The following is an 18,816-nucleotide window of genomic DNA, read 5'->3' as shown; positions in this document are numbered from 1 at the left end:
AAATTTGTTTGGACCGTTGGGAATTTGATTTGAAGGAATCTATGTTTTCCGTTCTTATCAGTGCTTCATCGCCGTAAACGAAACGAATAATGATTACAGAATTCTACATTCGAGATTGCTGGGATAAACCTAGAGATGAAAGGAATCGCAAGACTTCCAATGCAACACGGTCTTGCGCCTGCAACATTACCCAATGGCCAACATCCTCGATGGCAACGGTATTGAGTCGTGAGATGAATTTGTGCGCGTTTCGGACCGCTGACGGAGGACACGTGACATCTTTGGTTCCATACAGGAAGAGAACAGGAAGATTCGGAGGTAGATGTACAGGTAGCTGAGCCTCTGGCTTGGGATGAGAAAAGAGTAAGACAGTGAACGAGTCGTATCTACCTTTCTCCTCTTCAAATCGCGTTTTCGTGGTTCGGTAATAAGACAAGGGCCCTCGCATGCCGCGTTGAAAACGAGAAACATAGAATTGTAATTCCTATCATGAAAATTGTTATCAGCATGAACGTTATCACGAACGATACATCATTACACGTTCATTGAGGAGGCAATCATCAGTAAAATTGATTTGCTTGTTAGTGATCAGTTCGTTCAACTTTGACCACGACAATGCCTTTTCAGGCGTTCTGAACGCTGAGGCGAGAAAGGGGACGAGCTTCGATCACCTAAGTCAAAGGCATAACATAAAAAGGAAGATGCACACGTTTGCCTCGATCTCAGATGTTGACGATTCGGACGCAAAATACATCTGATATCCATAGGATGGATATGCTCTGACCAACTCCTCGAGAGACACATATTGTTCCTTTGGAGGAACATATGGAATAGATAACCTGGGCATATCTCGTCTGTTGTCTCATCGAAAGCTCAAAAAATACGCACATGACCAGTGCTATCAACCGATCCGGATGCCACAGAGCAAATCTCCCAGCCATGTATGAGCCCCAATCATGGCCAATCACCACCTGCGTTTCTCGAATTCAGCACATCGAGAGAATTGGTCCATCAGATCGAACGAACGAACGGCTTTGGGTATCGCCAAGAAATCAAGAAGTGCAGAAATATCATTGCAGATATTTTTCGGGGAATACGCTGAAGAATCATGGGGCATGTCGGTCTCGCCATAGCCTAGCATGTCTGGAACGATCACACGGAAGCCTTGTCGACACCATGGACCAATCTGATACCGCCATCCGAACCTAATCGATGAATTGACGTTTCTAACGAGTAGGTTGATTATCGAGATTACCATGAATCAGGAAAGCCATGTAAACAAACTAGCGGTGGTTGGGTTGGATCATAGTTACTTGGGACTTGGTCAATGAAATGATAAAGGCGACCAGTAGAAATTTGAGCGGTGCGATGACTAAAAGTTTGAGGATCTGTTGGATTCATGATGGGAGTCAACGTGAAGGCAGTGTCGGTACCGCAGCTGGGAACTAAATCCGGCAAGTTCCAAGTCGCCTTTGTGAAATACTTCCAACACGCCTCTGCCTGAACTGCCAGTACATCGTCTTCCAACAACGTTATTCTCTCTTTCAGCTTCCCCGCATTTACCGATCCCTGAAATAACAGCCTTTTTTCTGATTTTTCACCGTTTTTTTTCTACTGCGAGAGTTGCAAATCTCAAACTTCATTCATATCACACAAACTACAAGTAAGTCTTCACACTTCCTTACGGTTTTGTCTTCATGAATGCCACTCATACTCTTTCATGCAGTTCTTAATATGCCGGCTATCGTATCACCTACCGTACCCCGTACAGATGTTTCTGCAAAGTCGAGGTCTTCTCCACAACCTCGCAAGACTCGTATGGTCAAGCCCAGGGGAAGGGGTAGAAACAATTTTGAGAGTGACGAGGAGTTCGAAAGAGAGGTCGCAACTGACTCCGAATCTGATGATGATCGTTCCTCAGTTGCCACTGAAACCGACTCCGACACTGAACCTGCCTCTGCAGAGGACATAGCTTCCAACGGCCATTCGCACATTTTAACGCCCAATACGACTCAGAGCTCCGAGGACGTCCCATCGCTCAACCACCGGCCAGTCAAAGACATCGATGGTGACTCTACTCCTTTTTTCAGTGCCGCTGGCAACTGGTCGGAGATGGTCGCTGAGGAAACTGCCAATGGCCCTGCGGAGCTTCCAGTTATAGAGTTCGCAGATTTCAATAGCCCTTCTATCCCCCAACGCACTTTGTCAGGACCACATCCGCGTAGAACAGGTAAAGCGTCAAAGCGCCCCCAGCCCAAGCGCGCGGTCTCAGCGCCTTCGTCTGACCGTGGTGCTGTGGCGCCTCAACTCCCCCCTGTTCAAGCTGAGGAGGAGGCCTCAGAGCCCGCAGATGATCAGCCCCACGCATCGACGTCCCGACAACAATCCCGAAATTCGTTCTCCAGGCCCCCTTCTGGACACAATGCTCGTCAAGCTTATCAGCAGAGACTAGAGGCGGACCCATCCTATGTTCCCACTGTTGGTGAGTTTTGGGGCCACGATGATCGACTGCTGGATAAGGACCTTAGGAGCCTGAGTGGGTGGTGGAGAGGCCGCTGGCAGGGTAGGGGTCGCGGAAGAGGTGGTTTTGGTTTCGTGCGTGGTAGGGGCAGAGGAGCCTTTACTGGCCCAGAGTCTAGTCGACCTGTACTAGAAACCTCTGGATCTCAAGAGACAGAGAAACCCCCAGTTGAACCGTCCCTTATTGACCAACCGTGGACCCACGACGGTTTCGAGGAGATGAAGAAGCGAGATGAAAAGAGGCGTGCAGCTGCACCAAATCAACAACAGCAAGCAGCAAGGTCTACACGAGGTTTCTTGCCATTTCGTGGCAGGGGTGGATTTATTACCGGCCGCGGACGTGGCGGTCTTGCACGTGGCGGTTTCACGCCTTCACCGACTGGAGCACACTTCATTCCTCCTGCTGCCGCTGCCGCTGCATCAGGCAGAACGTGGTATGCGATGAAGCCCGAACGTGTCTGGACAAAGCAACACGAGGGTTTCCTGTTTTTCGACCCCACCTTGAAGCCTCGTTCCGGTCAAGGTCCAGGCTATCGGGTCAAGCTCTCTGGCAATGAAGGGAAGATTGTCAGAAGCTCTGCTCGAACCACTCAAGTAACAGAGCCTGTGCCATCTGTGGTTGCACCTTCAGAGGCGAGTGAGAAGACATTTATCGTGCGTCTACCCAAGAGGGCAGGAAAGGAGAAGGCACCAGAGCCGACTCCTGAGGTTGTTGAGACTACTACCGCTGCAGATCCTCCTATCGAAGATATCTTCACAGTTCGACCGGAACTCGTGCCCCCAAGGCAGCCCATTCCAACTTCGCAATCAGCTTCGCCTCTGGCCAATGGTCACGTGCCTTCTACACCGGTATCTGCTGTGCCTTCCACACCTGCTGTACCAACTCCTTCATCACCTGATGCCTCGAAAGAGAATATCACGTCACCTCTTTTGCAGCAAATGATGCGCGCGGCCGCAGATCAGCAGGTTAAGGAGACTACAGACGTGCCAAACGGCATATTGCAGGAGCAGTACGACCAGAATGTGCCTGCTCTCCTTCAAGTCGAGCAACCCGCAACGAACCCTGACACTTCTGACGCCGTCCGTTCACCGATGCCTCCACCCCTGCAGACTGTGTTCTCGCCGCCATCGCAGCCCTCGCCTCCGTACGGATCGCCGTATGGATATGGCTCTCCTCTACCGCCCGGTGTGGCCATCGGCCACCATGGTATGCCGTATGAGATTGCCACGGGTCGAGCAGTGTATCTGCAACACCCGACAATGTACACTCCACGCCCGTTAGCCCATGGCATGATGACACCCCCAGGGCTTCCATATACTCCTATGCATCATCATTCTGCTAGCTCTCCGGATTTCCTTGCGCCATCACACACACCTCCTGTTAATGGTTACATTGACCCATCAACTGGCAATCCGCTCTTCTCCTTCCCTCGCCAGAGTTCTCGCATTGAAATCCGATCACCAACCACTCATTCGGATCTTAAGCAGTTGAAGAGCAGGCGTCTGCCTTCCAGTTTGAGGACGAGCGCAGCCTCATTTGAGCCTTCGCGTCCCGCAAGTCCCAATATCGAGTCACAGGCATACCAGTCACCTGAAGATCATTCTGCACAGGATGATGCAAATTCAAGTCAAGCCAATGACCAAGTGATGCCAGAGCAAGCAATGGAGCCCACCATGTACGGGTACCCGCCATATCAACAGCAGTACTACTATCCCGAGCACTACGGGTACTCCCAGTACTACGACATGTCTCACGTTCCACAGTACGAGATGTATCCCACCGACCCACATGCTTCTCAAGTCTACTACTAGTACTAATATGTTATATCTTCTGATGCTGTTGTTTTTCTTCTGTTCTTGCTTTGGGATACATACGTACACCGCTATCCATGACCGTTTCATTACTCACGATCTTGACGTCCTCAGGTCTCAGCAGTTACCCTCACAGACTTCATATTGCTCCAATGCGTTCCTTACTTTACTCATGCTGTTTCACTTGTGTTTCTCTTACTGCAATACTTCTCGGGTCTTGAATATGATATTGGCTTGTTGACACTGTTGTTGAATATTTTACTCGTGTAGTTGCTTGCAATGCTCAATTTCTTCCCCACTCATACTTGGAGTATTACTCATGCATCAGTAAGACCGTGGTAAGAAGGGCACCAAATATGGAAATATACACGGATGTTAGTCATCCATTGACATTGGTCATCAAGCCTGTTTTCTGCATGACACAGCAAGTAGCAATTTCTGTCCCAGACCACCACCATCACTCACCACGGCCTTGGTCGGGCTCATCAGATTGAAAATATTGGGCCGTATTTCTCAATCAAGTGGTATGTAACAGCGAGCTAATGTCTAATTCTGTGAAAAAGCTATATTACTCCCATAATTAGATACGTTTTAGAAAGAAACACGTTCGTTGTATTCGACGCGGCTCAGACCGCTATCCAGTCTCGCAGAAACCGCACACGGGATCTTGCAGCCAGTTATTAGGATGGCATTCGCTCAGCCTTTCCCACTCGCAGCAGCAGCCCAAAAAACACAACAACCGGCGTTCGGTCCTGACTTAGCCGTGCGTCTCATTTGCCCAGAGTGCAGAGATCCAAATCCAAATATTGTCGAAGAGTTTGGGAGCGGGGATCTTGTGTGCGGAAGCTGTGGACTGGTCCTGGGTGATCGTATTGTTGATACGAGAAGTGAATGGAGGGTGAGTCTTATTGTCTCCTTTATTGTTGCGATAACCCTGCACCTATTATTATATGTCTAGACATTCGCAAATGACGAAGGCGATGATCCTTCTCGTGTTGGTGCTGCGTCGGACCCTCTATTGGAGGGTATAGAGCAACTAGATACGCTCATCAGTTTCCGTGATGGTGGCACGGGAATTGCACGCGAGCTTCAACGTGCGGCTTCTCGCTCCCAGAGCTCCCGCTCCGAGCGGAATCTTCTTACCGCGTTCCGCGACATTGGCAGCTGGTGCGATCAATTCTCGCTTCCCAAAACCATCAGCGATATTGCCAAGCAGCTATACAAGCGCTCAGATGAGGAGAAGCTTCTTCGTGGAAAACCCCTCGAGGCTGTAATTGCCGCGTGTATATTTATCGCGTGCCGCCAAGCCCACGTCCCTCGTACATTCCGCGAGATTTGTAACTTGACCCACGTGTCGAAGAAGACGCTTGGACAGTGCTACAAGGCACTTGAACAGGCTTTCAATCTTTCCCCGGGAGCTACTGCACAGGTCAATGCGAATGGAAGCAACCCGTCCACTGGCCCCGAAAACTTGCTTGTTCGTTACTGCAACCACCTTGACCTTCCTGCCAATGTCCAGTCTATTTGCGGTGATATCATTGTTGCAGCACGTCAGCATGGCGTTGCGGATGGTCGCAGTCCGGTTTCTATCGCTGGCGGAGCGATTTACTTTACTTGCCACTTACTAGGGAAACCCAAGTCTTCCCGAGATATTAGTGTAGTTGCTGGTGTCAGTGAAGGCACCATCAAGTTGGTGTATAGGTTGTACTACTTAGAGAGGGAGAAACTGGTGAAGGAGGAATGGATTAAAGAAGGGAGGGCAGACTTGGAGAGGCTTCCTGTTGAGCGGTAAAGGGATGTAACCACCCTTTGTATACCGATTTGTTACGGATATTGAATTGACAGTGGTACTTATAATGATCAGCGCTCAGCGGAGTCATTTGACATGACAGACTGCTCGTGTAAATGAGTGACATACTATGCAACACTTTTAATAACTAGCGTTTACCGCCCCGTTTCCCCCTTGCTCCTTTTTTGTTGGCTTCACGAGCAAGAGCAACACCACCTCTGCCCTTGCTTACATTCCGTATTGCCTTCCGTACGTTGAGAGCGTCATCGCCTGCGCCTTTCTCCTTTCTTGTTCTCTTCACATCGCCATCTAACTTCGACAGCACGGCAAGTGATGCCTGTTTTTCTTGTTCGACAGATGTTTCTGTAGCCTCGAACTACAGACAGTGAGCCGCATAAAGATATGAGGTGTGTTGTTCCGAGACTTACCTTGCGCTTGACACCTCTCAGTTTCTTCTCTCCATCAAGCTTCTTGTCGAATCTGCCCATGCTTGCAGTGCTCATTCGAGTGGTAGCCAGTGTCCGCTCAATATCCTTTTTGCGTTCATCCCGACCACTAGCAGCGGTTTGTGCACGAGCATGATTTTGGAGCTGCTGTCGCTCATTTTTGGCGACCCTTGATGTCCGTGCATCACGAGCAGCTTTGACAGGGTCGTGGTCCACGGCTGAAGTGATGATTAGATGAACTTCATTCCAAATAAAAAATAACACGCACGAGCATTAGCCTTGACTTCATGAATCCATTGTTCCTCCTTCTCCTTATTTTTACCATCCTTGCCCCAGCGGTTGACCCACTCCTGTCGCTCTTCATCCCACACCTTCTTTTCACGCACCCGCTTCTGGATACCCTTCGCAGCGGCAAAGCGCTCCCATTTTGTCGGTGGTTTGGGCTTGGGAAGGGGTTTGGCACGAGGTAGTTGTGTTGTTGGCGGAGGAAGTTGGGCAAGTGGGCCATCTGGTGACGGTTGGGTGGGCAGGCCATAGAGTGCTGCTACTAGTGCTTGGATGCCATCTCGAGCAGTCACCTGTAGGTACTCTTCAAGATTTGATCTGCAAAAAATATGTGGATTATAATTCAATGTAATGATCCAAACAAGCGGTCGTACTTGTAACTATCCTCGTCGATTGGGGTGAGGTCTGTGACAGTCAGGAAGCCAGTGTCTACGTCGAGAGGTGTCTCTTTCTCGACCGTAACAGACTGACTGCGCAGAAAGGTGAGTAATTATTGTACAAACAAAAAGAATCGTACAATTTTGCAGCATGTGATGCTAGGATATTTGAGACGTCCATCGTTTGCGCGAAAATACTGAGTGATCAATGTTATGCGCTTATTTAGCAAAAGCTTTAGATTTCAATAAAGCCAAATAACACAACACATGCCGCATGCCTTCCCGTCGTGCCACTGTCGAGCAAGCTTGGAATCCCTTTGCACATCCTCCAGAGTACAACACTAATTCTCCGTCAAAAGGCAGGTCATGAAGACTGAAAGCGAGGCTCCGAAGACCCCAACGCCCACGCAAACTCACGCTCAAACATCGTATACTGCACAATGGGGTACAGCACGTATGTGCCGTTGTCCAAACGTCCCCTACAGTGATCATTATTGAATTATATAATCTAGATATACCAATTGATCCTGCACTTCAGCAGCAATCTCAACACGCCACGTCAAGCTGTCTCTTTGTTCCTCTCCGTTCGGATACTCAATATGTACATCTTATCCAGAACAACTCCATATTCCTACCAGTACACTCACCACTATCCTCAAGCCGCATATTCGCATTATTCATATGTTCCACAACAACCCCAAGTACAGAGGCCACAGGCCTCAACAACGGCTCCTGTAACAGCAGCAACTACCCAGCCCGCAAATGTGAATAATGGGATGGATACCTCCGACGTGGCAACGTTGAATGATGCTCTTGGGAGCGCGGGTGTTGATCTTCGGGTGCGTTACTACTGGCAGTGTATTGGTTTCGGTAGTAACTATTCCGTAGGCGGAGGAGGAAAGCCTGCAGAGGTCCCATGACTCGCATCAGTCATATCGAACCTTCGAAGACAGATCACGCAAACAACCAACTACACCTTCCTTCGACACACGCTTCTTAGGCACCACCATGCGCTCTATTGGTACGGAACACAAGGTGACAAAAATCCCCGAAGACTCGGTGAATTACTTGGCGATTGCCCTCCGTGCCCGCCTACAAGACCTCGTTACTACGATGGTTGCTGCGGCGAACCACCGTACGGACACCCAGTTTGACCGTCCGGCATCTCAATATGAGAACGGCACGTCGATGTGGAGCATAGTCGTACAGAGCGATGTCGCTAAGCAACTAGCTGCATTAGAAAAGATTGAGCGAGAGGAAGAGATGAAAGTTCGAAGAGAACGCAAAGAGCGCGCTGATATGGCTGCTGCACATGCTGCTAACCTCGCCGCGCAAGCGTCAGGCGGCAATGCCATGGCCGTAGACGGAGACGAGGAGGGAGGTGCGAAGAAAAAGAAGAAAAAAGAAGGACCAGGTGTAACAGCGAGGAATATGTCTGAAGATGTGCGTAAAAAGATGTCGAACGCTGTCGCAAGTCAGGCTGCTGGAATTAGTTCGAAATATTCATGGATGAACGCTGCAAACGCCTCTACGGCCGCTGCCAAACCGAAGCCTGCAGCATCTTCGACCGCTACAACAAGTACAGCTACCACTACGACCCCTGCGACTACCACAGCTCCTGCAGCATCAACAGCTCCAGCAACTTCATGGGCGCGGCCGTATATAGGGGGAAAGAAAGGCAGTCCGACATCGCCACAAACAGCAGAGGATGATGATCGGATGTTAATCACAATGCGTGATGCAATGTTTGCCATCGAGAAGGAAAGGGGTCATGGAGGAGGTCGTGGATCCGCTCGTGGATGGTCATAGCCATTTGTACTTGCTTGTGTTGTTTAGATCGTCCGTATGGCTGGTCGCTTGTTTTTAATGCACCCATTTCATATCTGCACTTGAACTCATTTTCATCTTAAGTATTATTTGCATTACAGTAATAGGAGACGACGCTGGCGCCATGGCGAAATCATCGAACGATGAATGTAGGCTCGTGACGGTCCAGCGAGATATCAAATTGGCTGTAGTGCGTTTACGTATAACTAATATTAATATTGCTTACGGCTTCATCGCATCCCACATTGCATTCGAGTCAACACTGCATACAGTGTGGATTCCATGAAGCGGAAATATTGATGATACCCTCGAACACAGCTGGATAGCCATGACTGTGAACTTAGGAGCACATGGCCTGACGAATAAACACAGCAGCCACTGTCCTACAGGGTGTCGTGGGACGTGTGCATTAATACAGCATACACACCGGTGGGATAATAGGGAAAAGAAACGCCCATATTCATCAGGTGAGTCACTTTCTCCGCTCTCTTTTTTCTTGTTGGGCTCAAGGGTAACATCAGAATCTCATCTGAACTTCCAACGCGGCTGCCCCGATAGTCAACTTCCTCAGGAAACGCGCTCTACAGTGGGTTGGGCCCATCTTTCATCACTACTGTCAACATCAGATCAGACCTATAGCCTGAGCACAGACTTTGTAACGTCAAAATTTCACCTGAACCTCCAGTATGGGTTATTGACAATTGACCTAGGGGGTAAATTCTTTTCGAACGAACGCGTAATCCATTTCAGCATCAGCTCTCTCCTGTGAAGGCACATACTGCATCTTCATAATCCATCTAGTCACTTACACATACACAGGCCATGGATTCTAAATCGACGCAACCCCACGCTGTAGCAACTAGGATGAGGTTGAGACCGGTAATGACTTTGAAGGGTGGCTTGCCTATCACATCCATATCTTACTTTCCAGACGGCAAGCGAATGATCAGCGGGTCTTCAAACGAAATTGTTCGAAAATGGGATCTACAGGAGGGTAAGGAGATCAAAGAGGCGCAGATTGTGTGTGAAGAAGATGTAAACGCGATGGCGGTATCAAGGGATGGTCGATGGGTTGTTACTGGTGGTGGAGAGTCTGGTCGCGTGGAGCTCAAAGCATGCAAGGTCGATAAGGCAATCGTGACAACATTTGAAGGCCATTCTGGGCCGATCACTTGCGTCGATATCTCACTGGACAGCACACTACTGGCGAGCGGATCATGGGATGTTACAGCGCGAATATGGAGCTTGAAAACCGGAAAACTCGAGGCCGGTCCATTCAGGAGTGTTGATTGGGTGGGCGCCGTTCGATTGTCAACAGACTCGAAGAAGCTCGCAGTGAAGTCGTGGTCAGGGAGGTGGCTCGAGGTTTGGGATGTCAAAACAGAGATGTTGGCCGTCAGAGCAGGACAATATGGTGGGCCTGCAAGCACACACGCCCCTGTGTTCTGGACAAACAAAAACAAAAACATCCTGACCACACTCATAAACTCAGACGTGACAAGGATCAGCGAGTTCGACGCATCAACACTTAAGATTATCGGAGCGCCCTTTGCAGGGCACACCGAGGCTGTCACCAATCTAGCACTTTCTTTTGACGGTGCTCTCCTCGCCAGTGCTTCAAGCCACGATAATACCATCAAGCTCTGGGCCTTTGAGTCCCGCCAGCTCCTCGCATCATTTGACGTCCAAAAACCAACATGCATAGTCCTCTCACCCAATTCGCGTCAACTAGCTTATACGACATCGTCCAAAGGTGATCATAAAATCTATATATGCAACACTGCACCCGAAATCCTTGCTAGCGTGGGGCCCGTGCCAGAAGGACGGCAAACCTCCTCCAAAGTATGCGTTCATCAGCGTTCACACACCTGGGCACTAACATTCTCCCGAAGACTAATCCAACCTTTGAGCGTCTACTTGAAGTATGCCATATATTTTCTCTGTTATGCTCATTCATAAGAATCATTGCAGTCTGACGCAACCCGTCGTCGCCGCAACCTAGCGACATCGCCTGCCATATCTTTTCCCCCTAGGTTACAAAAACCACTGCCTACAACAGAGTCGCAGAGACCCACTTTCCTTCTCCATCTCCGTAGATTCCTCCGATTCTCCCCCTCCACCAATGCAGTCCCTCCAGTACAGCATGGTCAGCCTCGTGATCCATTGGATGTATGTATCTTCATCTTTGATTCTTTCATATTTTTGACTTGGTGGTCGCCCTGAAGTTCCCTGCCACATCGCCTCTACCGCCTAGACGTTCTCTATCAGCACAGGCCACAACTCATCCTGATGATGTTTGTCTTCGCTTGAATAAACTTGCAATACATCACTGAGTACTTATTCCAGTTCGAAATGAGTTCTCAGCCCCGCACTTCGGACGGAGTCACGCAGTTCCTGCGGCATCTTTCCTCTCGTATTTCAAGACCCAACCACGGGCCACCAGTCTTTGAAGTTGCGGCTGGGCGAAAGGTCACTGTAATATGATATTCCTTATGTTTTGCTGCCTTTTTTCTGATTTGTACCCTACAGCGGCTTGCTGCTGCCAATCTCCCAGAATACAGGAAAGTCGACGACACCCGGCATCCGTCTCGGCAGCCTGTGGTGCCGCAGGACGCCGAGTCGTCCGACATTGACTCGCTTCCAGACGTGCATTGGTTCAAGGCATTCCTCTGCTACTATTCATGCTTGTCTCATGGCAGACTGAGGATGCCTCCTCGATGGCGTTTGGAGCGCGTTGACATACCCCGCCAGAATGGCGCGACGGGTGCTTAGCAGCCACGATGTGGCTCATGATGGCAGTTTAGCTCAACGTGCAGTCATCTACATTCGTTGGATTTCCCACAATTGATACTCGTAGTCTTCCATACCGATACCTACCGATTCTGCTTGTAAAGTGGCTATCTCGCATTCACCGGATATTTTAGTATAGATATTGTCGCTCTCCTGGTGTGTTATCATATGAATATTGTCAAAAGCGAAAAACGAATTTAATTGGCTGACTACGTTACTGATGTACACTACATATGGTAAATGTGCAAGTACTTACCTCGTCAGCTCATTGAACAGACGAAAGGCATGTCAACAAATATTAGTGTAGCATAAAAAAATAGATAGATCAAATACACGTTGATCCTTTCCGGCCTTTGAATTAACGAGACGCTTGTACATTCCCCAAATTTGTGTTGCAAAATGTGTGAATATGAGGTACAGGCTGCCGTAAATACTAGCAACCATTCAGAGTCCAGATTACTTCTCGTCCTTGTATTGATGACAGGCAAGCTGGTCACAAGCACATCTTCCGTCGGACAATATTCATCAGTGTCCCAGTGACAGCTCTGGGATCTGATGAATGTTTTCATTTGGAGGTCCAGTCGGACCAGAATAAGGATACTACTAACTTGAATTTGACTTATCCAGTTGTTTGTCGAAACCTTCTGGATCAAACAAGAACAAATAAATCCGTTTAAGTTAACGACTTCGATTCGACTCCGGGAGGAATTCGGCCGGTCATACTGGTCGACGGCATTGTGCCAAGGTTTCACAGCAGCGACACTTGCCTGAAAGCAGATCTCAGGCGATGGTCGCTACACAATAACACTCGCGTTGCTCGACCTCAATACTCCTCCAAATTCCTGTCTGTCAGTCATTTATCACTTTACCGAGGAATTATCTTCCGAGCAACATCGTTCGTGCGTGGGGAGAAAGAGTGAGACAGAAGTATACCCCCCTCTTTTAAGCGATACAATATCATCCGAGTCGGGTCACGCATCTCACTTACCTCCTGGAGCCATATCTAAGCTTCACTACATTGATCCTCACTTATGTGAATTCCTGACCGTCAGGCCTGCGTCATTTAGAAGCGTCACTCTGCGCTCGGGTATCGAGGAGGATTGAGTTCGCAATTCGTCATGGTCCAAATTACACTTACATTCTTAGTCTCGGCCCACACCAACACCGCACGTCCGGTACACTTTCCCTCTTCTTCTACTACTCTCACAGTCTGCCTACACCATATGTCAACATGGTGGCCATTTCGTGCATGCCATGCACTGTCTATTGTTGATACCTTTCTATCAGGCAAACAGGTGTGGTAATTTTTATTTATTGCCGTCGTTGAGATCTCATGCATTCGCAGTGCATCGCTGTAGCGGGTGCTCCTATTAATGATGGCTGGATACATAATGAGGTCTCCGATCTTCCTTTGCCTTGTTTTAACGCGCACAGACAAAGACTGAGAATGATGGCCCAGGGGCCAGTTTATGCTGCTGCTTCGAATAATCTGATTTTGCGTACGTTGTCCTATATTTTGATGTTGATTACCCTTGTCGCATTCTTATCCATGAATGTGGGCCGCTGATATGTTATTACTCCTTGATGGCATCTTAATTCAGCAGTTTATCAACGACGTCGGCGTTTGTAATTGTATGATCAGAATTTCTCTATCGAATGCTAAAATTACGCTGCCAGATGTCAGGCTTTAATGCGATTCGGGAGGTTTCATAATGCCGTCGGCCGAGCCTTGCAGATGCGTCTATTTCTTTGACTTCGCCGTGCCACCCCTCTCTGACTATCAGCCGTAGGCATGTTCGTTCTTCCACCCCACGTTCGAGGGCTTATCGTTAGAGTGCTAAATTTCTTAAATACATAGCACCTTGTATAGATGGATCTATAAACTGGAAGGTGGGAAATGGAAATCACTAATGGACGCTTTCCACAGAGAAACTTTGGATATGGCTGTGTGCCACCAAACAAGGAGACAAAATTTATCAGCCCCTTGGTAACATGAAAATCTCATCTCAACTTGCAGTGCCGATGAACTAATGATGAGCTTCAAACAGGCAAAGTGACCACCCATCTTCAAAATCGTCATTAGCTTTAGGCCTATCGCGCACTAGGAAGCTTGGCGCTATTCCTTTGAACACATTCACATAATCCGAACCCCGTTCTTAGCTAATTGCCATTGTCACACCCGATGTCGCATGGCCTGGTTTCAACATCGATACAGCACGCCGCTGCAGCAAACAATATAGTTCTGGATCCGATAATGACCCTGGAAGGGCATGACAAGTATATTCGATCGATATCCTACTTTCCAGATGGCCGGCAAATGATTAGCGGTTCTTGGGACAAGACTACTCGGCAATGGGATCTACAGGAAGGTAAAGAGATTGAGGAAGCACGCAACGTTTGTGAACGGGGAATTTGGACGGTGGCGGTATCCAGGGATGGACGATGGGTTATCACAGGAGGCGGAGGTCTCGGTCATGCGGAGCTCAAAGTCGTTGAGGTTGAGACGGGAATTGTAAAAAAATTCGAAGGTCACTCACGAGGGATCAGCTGCATAGATATCTCCGCAGACAGCAGGCTCCTGGCGAGCGGATCATGGGATCGCACCACGCGAATATGGAGCTTGGGCACTGGCGAAGTCGTGGCTGGTCCATTCGAGAGTATTGATTGGGTGGGCGCAATTCGTTTTTCAGCAGACTCAAAGAAGCTCGCAGCGAAGTCAGAGGGAGGGAAGTGCCTTGAGGTGTGGAATCTCCGCACAGAGACTTTGGATGTTAGAGTTGGGGAATCTGGCGAAATGCCCTTCACATCTGCGCCAGTGTTTTGGACAAACAGAAACAAAACTATCATAGCCACATTCACCTTCACATTCGATGATGCGACAACGATCTATGAGTTCGACGCGTTGACACTGGAGACTGTCGGAGCTCCCTTTGAAGGGCATACCAAGATTGTTCGTGGTCTAGCACTTTCATTTGATAATGCTCTCCTCGCCAGTGCTGCAGACGATAACACAATCAAGCTCTGGGCCTTCGAGTCCCGCCAGCTCCTCGCATCCTTCAATGCTCGGACTCCCGAAACCCTTATCCTTTCACCCGACTCCAGTCAACTGGCTTACACGACAGGTCGCAAGATCTGTATATGTAACATTCCACTCAACATCCTGGCCATCATCGGACGTGCACTTGAAGCACGGGGAGGTCATGGTGTACGCATTCGCCGCATATGTTATCATCTATGCGCCAACATTTCCTTACAGGGCAGTGCAGACAAAAATTCAAGGCTCGATCGCCTGCTGAATGTTCGCATTTCATGCCTTTTTTGTTTCCACAACTTATACCGTGTCGTCATTGCAGTCTCACGCAAACCGTCGTCCTCCTGCATTTGGCCGTCACCGAGCGACATCGCTGGTCATATTGTTCGCCAATAGGTCGCACAGACCTCAGCCTGAAATACACCCAGAGCAGCCCGTTTTACTACATCACCTCCGCAATCTTTTTCGCTTCTCTTCTCGTGCAAGGGCTGTTCCTCCTATCTGGAAAGATCAGACTCATGATCCACTAGATGTATGTCTTTGTTTGAATTATTCACTGTTAGATTAATGATCTCCTGCCAGTTCTCCGCCATACCCTCCAACCGTGTTCTCTTGGGACAGGCCAAAACTCACTTTGATGATGTCGGTGTCCACTTTTGATGAACGCTCGATGCATTATTGACTACACGTTCAGGTCGAAGCGATCTCTATGCCCTACCACTCTGCATATGACGGCTCACAGCACACACAGCAAGCACATCCTAAGGAGGAAAGTTTGCACCTCTCGAACAGAGCTATGCAGTTCCTGCAGCAGCACTTATCCTTCTGTAAGACAACACTCGGCTACGAGCCACCGGTCGTTGATGTTGCAGCTGGACGCAAGTTCACGGTAATGTGGATATTCTAACCTCTTCTTCCTTGTTTGTTGATCGGTGCCCTACAGCGGCTTGCTGCTGCCAACTTACCTCAATATAAGAAAGTTGACGACACCCGACATTCATCCAAACAGCAGCCTGAGGTGCTGCACGACACCGAGTCCGGCGACATTGATTCACTCCCAGACGTGCATTGGTGCAAGGCGTTCTTCTGCTACTATTCGTGCTGGTCTCATGGCAGACTGAGGATCCCTCCGCGATGGCACTTGGAGAATGTGGACCCACCTCAACAAGATGGCACGACGAGAACCGGTCGTGGTGGGGCTCGCTGTCACAACTAGTCTAATTGTGTTCGTCGAATGTCCTTTTAAATTTTGAATTCGGGAGATGATAGAAATTGTCTTTGTAGATCTCAGTGCACCACAACATTCAAATATTAAAAAGAAACATCGTGAATTGAAAGCTGACCCCACTCATGGTGTTTTGATCTTCAGGTTGCTTCCAACGATTGGAGTGAGCTACAAGGGACGGAGGAACTGCGACTCTAATATGACTCTACAAGCCTTGACTCGGTAGAATCATCATAATCGTTTCGCAGTCCTCGTCTCTCCAGTTGAGCATACTCTGGCATCTATCGATGATTCGATCAACGTCAGCCCCTCCTACTGAGAACTGTAGAGCTGCAGGCGCCGAGCACTTGAGTACGACGTTGAAAGCAAATATTGCCTAGGCGCAGACAATGTGCACCAAGACACATGTCTGCGGTTATCTTCTGAGTTCTGAGTCTTCTGACCAACTGAGGAATCTTCCGCATTCAGTCACGTTGCAGCCTCAACTTGGGTTACTTGCCACAGCGCCCCATCCCAGATCAATTATCGATGGACCGGCGCGGCTGGCAACGTACCTGCCTCTGGCCATGGAAGCCGGTATGGCCTCACCCTAATATTGATAGATGCTTACGGTACGAGGAACTTCTAGTGACTGACTAAGTTATGCAAAGGATGGCAAACACCCGCCTGCACCGTGACCGTGACCCACTGCTGGAGGGGTACCTCACTGCAACGAATCAAGGAAAGCTTCCATCATCTTTTCCTGAGAACGTGGAGTGGACAAATGCATATACATACCGTTGGTGCGACCTTTTGTAATTGTGGTAAACCAGTTTTAACAGACTGATTAATGCGAGATTGGCGTTCAAACGTAGGAATCTTGGCGGCGGTTGTGAACCCAAAGCAAGAAGCGAATTGGATGGATAGAAGCATTGTCAGCTAGTATCCCACTACAGGCTCTAGCACTGCCATGCAGCAGGGACGCATTAGCAGGCAGGGATGACAGCTGTGCTCACTGAGTCACTCTTTTCCTAGCCTTGTCATGGCAACATCAAACTCCCAGTTCCAAACTCTTAACTCACAGATAAGTAAACTACGATTCACTACAGAAGGAAACCAGACAACACGCGAGGAAAGCGCGCCCCGCCAGTGCTCATCCAAAGACACGTTCCCCAAACTTGACTCCTTAGACCATGGCTTCTACATCAACAAAACCCGCGGCTGCAGAAACCAAGATGAGTCTGACACCAGTACTCACCTTGGGGGGACATGAAGAGCATGTTCAATCCATATCATACTTTCCGGATGGCAAGCGAATGATCAGCGGATCGATGGACAAGACTGCCCGAAGATGGGATCTGCAGGAGGGTAAAGAGATTGAGGAGGTGCGGGATGTTTGTGAGCGGGGAGTCATGTATGCCGTTGTGGTATCAAAGGATGGTAGATGGGTCATCACTGCTGGTGGAGATTTTAATCACACTGGTCCTGGGGAGATCAAAGCCTATGAGGTTGAAACGGGGGTTATTAAAACGTTTCAAGGTCACACATGAATGGTCACTTGCATCAACTCCTCTGCAGACAGTACACTCCTGGCAAGCGGGTCATGGGATGGCACAGCACGAGTATGGAGCTTGCACACCGGCAAACTGGTGGCTGGGCCATTCAAGAGCATTGATTGGCCGGGCGCAGTTCTATTTTCGCCAAACTCGAAGAAACTTGCAGTCAAGTCAGAGACTGGGAAGTGCATGGAGATTTGGGATGTTCAATCACAAAAATTGGATACGAGAGCAGGGGGATTCAAGTTCGTCGGCAAACCCTTCACATACACGCCACTTTTCTGGACAAACAAAAACAAAAACATCCTGGCCGCGTTCAGCTTCACAGATAACGACGTTCCCAGTATGATCTATGAGTTCGACGCGATGACGCTGCAAACTTCTGGAGATCCTTTCGAAGGGCACACCGAGATTGTCACCGGATTAGCACTTTCATTTGATGGTGCTCTCCTGGCCAGTGCTTCCAATGACAACACCATCAAGCTCTGGGCATTCGAGTCCCGCCAGCTTCTCACCTCCTTTAGCGTCCAAAACCCTTTCTGCCTTGTCTTTTCACCTGTCTCACGCCAGCTGGCTTATACTACCCACACCGAGAAAAAAAAAGACAATAATATCTTTATATGCAATACTCCGGCCAGTATACTTATTCGCCGCTCTAATTGATATTGTTCATGTACTGATATTCTCTTATAGGTCAGTGCGCATCTGAAGTCTGGCCCCGGTGATCTACTGAAGGTATCTCATTTTCAAGTTTCTATTCGTTATACCAGTCACTCATCGCCATCATTGCAGTCTGATGCAACTCATCGTTCGGCTGCGACACGCCGTAACCCATCGACATTGCCCGTCATAGTCAGACCGCCAAGATCTTTACCTGCAGTAGACCTACGGCGACCCATTTTCCTTCGCATCCGCAAACTCTTTCGCTTGGGTCTTCCCGTTCAAAATGGTCAGCCTCTTGATCCTCTAGACGTACGTTTCATTATTCTGTTTAACTTTTACAGTTCACTGAGTCGCGCTGCAGTTTCCTGCTACGTTGCCTCTACCTCAAAACTTGTGGCATTCAAATGTAGATTCTCGTGAGAATGTGAGCTTCTGCTCATGCAATCATTTTTCAACTCATACTGTTTTAGTCTCGAGTTACACCAGCATTGCCCACCACCCGATCCTCTTTCGCCG

The 18,816-nt window shown here is 48.9% G+C and overlaps 8 protein-coding genes across 8 annotated transcripts; 6 read left to right on the top strand and 2 right to left on the bottom strand.

The window, feature by feature from the left end:
- Window positions 1-18: 18 nt before the first annotated feature.
- F5147DRAFT_702934 (Alpha/Beta hydrolase protein) lies at window positions 19-1,415 on the bottom strand. Its single transcript, XM_041437822.1, has 7 exons — window positions 1,256-1,415; window positions 1,031-1,205; window positions 889-971; window positions 710-839; window positions 539-661; window positions 391-484; window positions 19-342 (listed from the first exon to the last, which is right to left on the bottom strand). Exons 1-7 carry the CDS (start codon window positions 1,399-1,401, stop codon window positions 104-106), a joined length of 990 nt encoding a protein of 329 aa, XP_041291091.1. The 5' UTR covers window positions 1,402-1,415; the 3' UTR covers window positions 19-103.
- Window positions 1,416-1,474: 59 nt separating this feature from the next.
- Window positions 1,475-4,634, top strand: F5147DRAFT_638104 (uncharacterized protein). The gene is made up of 2 exons (XM_041432963.1): window positions 1,475-1,663; window positions 1,727-4,634. The coding sequence occupies exon 2, from the start codon at window positions 1,735-1,737 to the stop codon at window positions 4,330-4,332; it is 2,598 nt and encodes an 865-aa protein (XP_041291090.1). The 5' UTR covers window positions 1,475-1,663; window positions 1,727-1,734; the 3' UTR covers window positions 4,333-4,634.
- Window positions 4,635-4,766: 132 nt separating this feature from the next.
- On the top strand, window positions 4,767-6,205 carry F5147DRAFT_702927 (cyclin-like protein). Its single transcript, XM_041437821.1, has 3 exons — window positions 4,767-4,856; window positions 4,917-5,230; window positions 5,291-6,205. The coding sequence occupies exons 2-3, from the start codon at window positions 5,018-5,020 to the stop codon at window positions 6,122-6,124; spliced, it is 1,047 nt and encodes a 348-aa protein (XP_041291089.1). The 5' UTR covers window positions 4,767-4,856; window positions 4,917-5,017; the 3' UTR covers window positions 6,125-6,205.
- Window positions 6,206-7,416, bottom strand: F5147DRAFT_702923 (ribosome biogenesis regulatory protein-domain-containing protein). The gene is made up of 5 exons (XM_041437820.1): window positions 7,370-7,416; window positions 7,227-7,322; window positions 6,836-7,170; window positions 6,550-6,785; window positions 6,206-6,497 (listed from the first exon to the last, which is right to left on the bottom strand). The coding sequence occupies exons 1-5, from the start codon at window positions 7,408-7,410 to the stop codon at window positions 6,270-6,272; spliced, it is 936 nt and encodes a 311-aa protein (XP_041291088.1). The 5' UTR covers window positions 7,411-7,416; the 3' UTR covers window positions 6,206-6,269.
- An 86-nt stretch (window positions 7,417-7,502) lies between these two features.
- Window positions 7,503-9,123, top strand: F5147DRAFT_702922 (transcription initiation factor TFIID component TAF4 family-domain-containing protein). Its single transcript, XM_041437819.1, has 3 exons — window positions 7,503-7,683; window positions 7,742-8,068; window positions 8,118-9,123. Exons 2-3 carry the CDS (start codon window positions 7,829-7,831, stop codon window positions 9,036-9,038), a joined length of 1,161 nt encoding a protein of 386 aa, XP_041291087.1. The 5' UTR covers window positions 7,503-7,683; window positions 7,742-7,828; the 3' UTR covers window positions 9,039-9,123.
- Window positions 9,124-9,938: 815 nt separating this feature from the next.
- On the top strand, window positions 9,939-11,828 carry F5147DRAFT_775355 (WD40-repeat-containing domain protein; the record flags this gene model as incomplete). The annotated part of the gene is made up of 6 exons (XM_041441710.1): window positions 9,939-10,898; window positions 10,949-10,978; window positions 11,028-11,225; window positions 11,282-11,350; window positions 11,403-11,531; window positions 11,586-11,828. 6 exons carry the CDS (start codon window positions 9,939-9,941, stop codon window positions 11,826-11,828), a joined length of 1,629 nt encoding a protein of 542 aa, XP_041291086.1.
- A 2,272-nt stretch (window positions 11,829-14,100) lies between these two features.
- F5147DRAFT_805993 (uncharacterized protein) lies at window positions 14,101-16,366 on the top strand (the record flags this gene model as incomplete). The annotated part of the gene is made up of 7 exons (XM_041443360.1): window positions 14,101-15,051; window positions 15,103-15,144; window positions 15,200-15,409; window positions 15,460-15,519; window positions 15,572-15,766; window positions 15,821-15,895; window positions 15,939-16,366. 7 exons carry the CDS (start codon window positions 14,101-14,103, stop codon window positions 15,996-15,998), a joined length of 1,593 nt encoding a protein of 530 aa, XP_041291085.1. The 3' UTR covers window positions 15,999-16,366.
- Window positions 16,367-17,493: 1,127 nt separating this feature from the next.
- Window positions 17,494-18,487, top strand: F5147DRAFT_244223 (uncharacterized protein). Its single transcript, XM_041428809.1, has 2 exons — window positions 17,494-18,372; window positions 18,430-18,487. The coding sequence occupies exon 1, from the start codon at window positions 17,632-17,634 to the stop codon at window positions 18,298-18,300; it is 669 nt and encodes a 222-aa protein (XP_041291084.1). The 5' UTR covers window positions 17,494-17,631; the 3' UTR covers window positions 18,301-18,372; window positions 18,430-18,487.
- Window positions 18,488-18,816: the final 329 nt, after the last annotated feature.

Source organism: Suillus discolor (assembly GCF_016758755.1).
Source record: "Suillus discolor strain FC423 chromosome Unknown F5147scaffold_39, whole genome shotgun sequence".
In the NCBI taxonomy this organism is placed as follows: domain Eukaryota; kingdom Fungi; phylum Basidiomycota; class Agaricomycetes; order Boletales; family Suillaceae; genus Suillus; species Suillus discolor.
The sequence above is the reverse complement of the archived record's forward strand: the minus strand, read 5'-3'. Positions and strand labels throughout refer to the sequence as shown.

Bases quoted from the DNA above. Each gene is read 5' to 3' on its own strand.
- F5147DRAFT_702934 (XM_041437822.1), bottom strand. From the start codon at position 1,401: ATGAATCCAACAGATCCTCAAACTTTTAGTCATCGCACCGCTCAAATT. The intron at 1,206-1,255 runs GTAATCTCGATA...TTCATCGATTAG, and splicing joins CATGGCTTTCCTGATTCATG to GTTCGGATGGCGGTATCAGA. The intron at 662-709 runs GTGTGCATCTTC...AGGTGATCGAAG, and splicing joins CATCTGAGATCGAGGCAAAC to CTCGTCCCCTTTCTCGCCTC.
- F5147DRAFT_638104 (XM_041432963.1), top strand. From the start codon at position 1,735: ATGCCGGCTATCGTATCACCTACCGTACCCCGTACAGATGTTTCTGCA.
- F5147DRAFT_702927 (XM_041437821.1), top strand. From the start codon at position 5,018: ATGGCATTCGCTCAGCCTTTCCCACTCGCAGCAGCAGCCCAAAAAACA. The intron at 5,231-5,290 runs GTGAGTCTTATT...TTATATGTCTAG, and splicing joins ATACGAGAAGTGAATGGAGG to ACATTCGCAAATGACGAAGG.
- F5147DRAFT_702923 (XM_041437820.1), bottom strand. From the start codon at position 7,410: ATGGACGTCTCAAATATCCTAGCATCACATGCTGCAAAATT. The intron at 7,171-7,226 runs GTACGACCGCTT...TATTTTTTGCAG, and splicing joins ATCGACGAGGATAGTTACAA to ATCAAATCTTGAAGAGTACC. The intron at 6,498-6,549 runs GTAAGTCTCGGA...CACTGTCTGTAG, and splicing joins TGAGAGGTGTCAAGCGCAAG to TTCGAGGCTACAGAAACATC.
- F5147DRAFT_702922 (XM_041437819.1), top strand. From the start codon at position 7,829: ATGTACATCTTATCCAGAACAACTCCATATTCCTACCAGTACACTCAC. The intron at 8,069-8,117 runs GTGCGTTACTAC...ACTATTCCGTAG, and splicing joins GCGCGGGTGTTGATCTTCGG to GCGGAGGAGGAAAGCCTGCA.
- F5147DRAFT_244223 (XM_041428809.1), top strand. From the start codon at position 17,632: ATGGTCACTTGCATCAACTCCTCTGCAGACAGTACACTCCTGGCAAGC.